Source organism: Pinus tabuliformis, chromosome 8 (assembly GCF_031772625.1).
Source record: "Pinus tabuliformis cultivar Carrire ecotype Pingquan chromosome 8, CPIR1, whole genome shotgun sequence".
Lineage (NCBI taxonomy): Eukaryota > Viridiplantae > Streptophyta > Pinopsida > Pinales > Pinaceae > Pinus > Pinus tabuliformis.
Genome location: NC_142294.1, coordinates 1,420,523,593 through 1,420,529,269, shown reverse-complemented (window position 1 = coordinate 1,420,529,269; position 5,677 = coordinate 1,420,523,593). Strand labels below are relative to the sequence as shown.

Here is a 5,677-nt window from a genome sequence, read left to right as displayed (position 1 = left end):
ATCATGAAAAAAAAACATGTTTTCAATTGACGAGAGGTATAAGAGCTTCATTGTCGAACTTGAGTTACACTCTGCAAATGCTCGTGTAAAAGCCTTCAATAGCCTTTCTTTCCAGTCTACGAATACATTCAGTATGAGATTTGGAATGAAAGGAACTAAAGAAACAACATGCTTTTCAAACAACCGCTTTGAGTCTGCTGGCAGCATCTGGCCCTCTAATGAATTCTCCATGAATTAAAGAACTCTTTCATTAGGAAGACAATTAATGACAACCCAATTTGTAATCTCCAAAGCGATCTCACAAATACCAGTATTTAAGGTGACAAATCATTCTTCAACCATTATGTGAACATTGAAATGATAGACTAAGAGGAAACAGAATAAGCAACCGGTGTATTAGAAAAGGCAGCAAAGCCTTGAGCCACTTCTCCATTACCACCTTGATTTATATTGCTGATGTAGTTCCAGTTAATAATTCACTTTAATCATTCGCTTCCATCCTTCTCATGCATTTGAATACAAGGTTTAACCCCTGAAGTCTGGGCCTTCAATGAAAACTCGAACAAATCCCCAGTTTCGTAGCACGCTACGAAACCACTCAAACGGGTAGCGCTGCGAAACTGCTGAAAAGAATTCAGGCGCTGCAAAAACACCCACTCTTTAAGCCAGGCTAAAAATTTTTAACTACAGCATTTTCAGTGATAACAGTGGCTCCACTAGGGATAGTGTGCCCTTGTGGCGCACTAAGAACATGCAGCTCCAGTGCCTTATCCATTTTGACAAACTGAAATTTGCTTGACAAGCATGACTGTAGGAGAATGAAAGCTATATCTACCGAAAAATGCTCAGTTGACCTTGAGCTTATTTGCATTTACCTACCTACCTACCCTAACAATTCAAACTTGACTTGTAGCTCAAGCAACATGATATTTCCAATAAAGCCAATCAATTGTCTTTTCTGATATAGGAGGCTCTTGACTGCATTCAACCTCAACATAACCATGGTAGGGGGATGACCAACTCAACTCATAATATACTTGATCTTCATAATGCAAATGAAAATGAAAGACCGAAGTGCAAAGCTTGTCCATATATTCACTTACAGGGTCCAAGAAGACATGGTTATGTTGATGATCATCATAATATTCCACATCTTTAGACAACTGATTCGCAACCACACAAGGTTCCTCTGATGTGCTATCCACTTTTCTATTTGACAAGTTATCCAGCTGCCTTTCTGAATCATTCCAACAAACAATGGAATTTTCCTCACTATTATGATTATTATTTGGAGTAAGCTGCTGCAAGGAATTACAAAATTGAGCAAGCTTTTCCTTTGCCTGAGGGTCATAGAAAATTTCCTCCAATATTACTTCTTGCTGGGTGCAATCAATTTCGTCTTCATTATGATCTGAAGCCTGACAAATTTGCTGCATCTCTACATCAATATCTAAGGATAAAACATGGTTTTCACAGGTAAACTCTTGCTGTTCCTCATACGGTGCTTCATGGAGTGTTATACCTTCTTCTTGGTGCTGAAAAACATTGTCATGAAGAGCCTCTAAAATTTCTTCATCTGTAAATTCATCATCACCATAACAATCCTCCAAGTACTGAATAAGATTCAAAGAATGCCTACAGCAATCTTTGAGCAGCAACAAAGAAGGATAACATTCTTTAAACATTTCACAGAACACATCATGGAAATCAGCAAGAGAAGATAATGAACCATTTTCCAAACTTTTATACCAAGACCATGCTTCTCCTTCTAAAGTAGCCATAAACATCCTCATGAGACAATCTTCAGGGAAATGAACCTTAAGACTGCGTACATGTATGTGAAACTTAACCAAATGGAGAGCAGCATCATCCTTCTTTTCATCTTTGAATATTGGAAGATCATCTAACCAATTAACCTTTGGCATAGGATTTGGAAAACCAGGGATATGAGACCGATTCATAGGAGCATACCTGGCATTCTTTCTTGCAGTGGAATACATCTTGAAACTTCATCAAGCTACTGATCTTCTAGCAGTGGAGTCACCTTCTAATTTATTCTTTGATGTGTGGAGTCGCCAAGGTAGTTTTGCAGCCTTGAAAATCATTTGAACTCCTGCTACCTTCAGAAATTCAATCTTAAGCTCCCGGCAGACGCACCAAAATGTTATCACAAAATCACCACTGAGGGCTGCAACTAAGCGAGATTTCATGTAACTATTTCAACCTATCTTTAGACCAAAGATTAGCCTCTTTGATCAGAGAGGGCTCTCTCACAAACTCTTGATAAAATCCTTCAAACAATGGATGGCTAACTCCTTATTTAATCATGAAAGCATAACTGGTTGGAAACACATCAAACTGGTTCTCATTGGGCTATGGAGTCTATAATATTAAGTAAACAAGGAAAACACAGTGATCTCATGGAAATCAAGGCTCTTAGCATTACATGTCAAACATACTCCACCAAAACATAGCTTGCTGAATACACAGGAAGTCAGAGCATATGATTATGAATTCTGAGTGATTGCATTGCAACAAGACTACAAAAGAACATAAAATATAAAACACCATCATTATATTTGAACATGACAATCCATCGAGAATCTTGAGAAGAGAATAACTCTGTTTTACTATTACTGTCAAAAAAGGTCTTACAATGGCCCAAAACAACTCTGTTTTTCTATAAAGTATCCAACCCCCTTTACATCCTAATTTCCTCTATTTATATGAATACATTCCTCCCTTTCTAGAGGGAGCTCGAAAGCCCTATTAACTACTCCTACATGCTACTAACTAATGCATTAATTACAAACATGCTGGGCTGTAATTACATAAAGTCCTAATCAAACTAAAACACTAATTCTTTTCTCCTCGCAGGCTTGATGCTTTCTTGAATGCTGTGACAGCTGTCCTCCTTTAGTTAAGTTGAGATGGTTGAGCTTACAGATGCGATGAATGCTGACTTGGGATGCTTGAAAGCGCTGATGGCTCATTAATTGACCACAAGATGTGCTCCTATTTTAACGGTCTCTGTCTCCCAGCACTTTCCGAAAGTGTAGAAGTATGTTACCAACTCTTTAATAACTTTGAACGCTGCTACCAAATACCATACCATGTCTTCAGATGAGCTGTATTCTGCCTTGATGTACAAGTGTCTCTCCTCTAATCATTCCTGGTCAAACTGTTCATTTTGCATTGAAAACATCACCTACAGCAGTTTCGTAGCGCGCTACGAAACTGCTGTGTGATTTAAAAACACAGTCCTCCTCACTGGTTTTCTGCTAACACTGTGCTACATTTATTAATGATCTCTTCATTCCAACAAATGAACAACAATTTGCAAATAATCCTGTTTAGCTACCAGGCTTCAATGTCAATAGCTTTTCCTAAAAACAAAACTCAAACAGCATGCCCGGATTCCTCTGCTTTCTTCATATCCAACAAAGCTACCTGTGTTTCCATAAGGCATGACTGGAGCACCCCACATACTTGAACCTGGAGTAGGTGTAGTACCATTGCCATATAATCCTCCATTCCCTGCAGTGTCTACTCCGTAGGCAACAGGACCTCCGTAGCTAATGGGTGCTCCTCCATAGATTCTCCCAGTGCTAGAAATATTGTTTACAAAACTAGTGTTATCATAGCCATTACCAGTAATGGCAGGTCCATATCCTGCAGCAGTTCCATAACTGGAAACATTAGACCCACCAGGTCCATATGAAGAATAGCTACCTGTTTCTCCCACTACAGCACTATAACCAGTGTTCATTGGAGGAAAATGGCCCACTGAAGGAATTGGAGTAGAATTGAAGTCACGCGCATTGCTGAAACTAAAATTCCCTCCTCTACATACAGGAAAACGACCATGGCCAGTAGAAAGTTCCTTGGGCACTGATCGTTCGACTTCAACCATCTTCCCATTGAGCTCATAAAAGGGTGTTTGCACAACAATATCTACAGTATCTTCTGAGTCAAATGTGATGAAGCCAAACCCTCGAGATGATTGAGTTACAGGATCATACATCACAACTGCATGGGTGATTGTACCAAACTGGTTAAAATATTCCCTCAAGTCATTCTCAGTAACAGTGGGTGGTAGGCCACCCACAAATATCTTCTTTGTCCTACTTTGATTTTGGCCACTATAACCATGTGTAATATCCCTACTCCTATTTATGTGATTCTGCTCATCTCTGGAAATTGCTTTTCTAACTTCCACTATTCGGCCATCGATGTTGTGCTTGGAATCCAAGAGAAGTCTTTCTGCCACAGTTGGATCTGCAAAAACAAGAAAGCCAAACCCTCGTGACCTGCCTGTGAACTTATCCTTCATGATCACCACTTCCACTAAATCACTAAATGTCATAAAATAATCCTTCAGTCGCTCCTCTGTTGTCTTTGAAGATTTCAGAATATCTTTTCCAAAGGCCATATTGCCGGAACCTTTCAGGATGATTGAGAAATAATTTGTTGATGTGGCAAGGCTTGGGATCTGGAATGAAATATTCTGCAGCAGTGCGATTTGGTAAACCTATCTCCCATATAGTAGGGCCATCTCTTGAGGGCTCATAGATCAAAATTCCAGCATCTATCCTACAACCTGAATATATGTTAATCAAGCCTTCTTTCATATAGTCACCAAGAACACCCGGCACCCAACCATAGAGATTGTAGGTACCAAGGCAAACATTTTCTATAGAGAAAAGCCCATTCTCATCAGCTTGACTCCAAAATTGGTAGCTCTTACTCTCTAAATATCAATATTTTTCCAAGAGAACATAACTATATTTTCAGTCCTTGGTTACAGAGCTTGATTTCAGAGCTGCATTCAGCCCAGAAAATGGCCGCAACACCAACAATGTGTAGACTCAGGGTCAGAGTGAAGATCATCTCCTCCGGGTAGCCACACAAAGATGATACCCCAGCCACTCAAATCTGTAATGAACTCGGCCCTTGATAGCTCAGAACTCAGTCTTCAGTCTAATCGCTCTTATCTATGTGCATAGACTCATTCCCTGCAGAGAAGATGCACCATATTACAGGTTTATGAGGGAGCTCCACTCGCTGCAATGCACAACATATATCGATCTCTGTTATCAAGTCACACTTTTTTTAATGCATACTTTCTCACTATGACTCAATTACTGGCACATCAGTACAAAATCTGAGAAACTTCAACATGCTCCATTAATCGCACTGTCAGTATGAGATTAGTTTACATTTGTTTTCACTGTTATTTGCTTGCCGTGATTGCACAAGTTCTGTGATGCACTGCTCTAGAGTGCGCTCCAAGATACCACTGATCAACCAACCCACGACTAGACTATCCACAATCTGACCATTGGGTTGGAGATGAAGGGTCGCTTCACTACAAAACATGATCCCCTCTGTTCGTTTCTTTGTTGAGAATTTCGAGCAAATTGTCAAGCCCTCCATAACATATGCCTGTAATTATCCCCGCTGGTTTTGATATGGTGACTCGCACAATTCCATTATCTAATGCAATGTGAGCACCCTGATCCACAAAATACACATCGCCCTCCTAACACTTCCGCTACAGAGTGCAGAACTAATAGCATACTTATCAAAAGTGTGATAAATGTAATCTAATGTAGCGCAAATCTTCTGAGAGCCATGGTTCTTGAAATATTTACAATCTCCCTCTGAATTTAACTTG

General features: G+C 39.7%; 1 protein-coding gene across 1 annotated transcript; it reads right to left on the bottom strand.

Moving 5' to 3' along the window:
- Positions 1-365: 365 nt before the first annotated feature.
- On the bottom strand, positions 366-4,432 carry LOC149240915 (heterogeneous nuclear ribonucleoprotein 1-like). The gene is made up of 2 exons (XM_089370361.1): positions 3,451-4,432; positions 366-439 (listed from the first exon to the last, which is right to left on the bottom strand). The coding sequence occupies exons 1-2, from the start codon at positions 4,430-4,432 to the stop codon at positions 366-368; spliced, it is 1,056 nt and encodes a 351-aa protein (XP_089226487.1).
- Between the last annotated feature and the right edge of the window lie 1,245 nt (positions 4,433-5,677).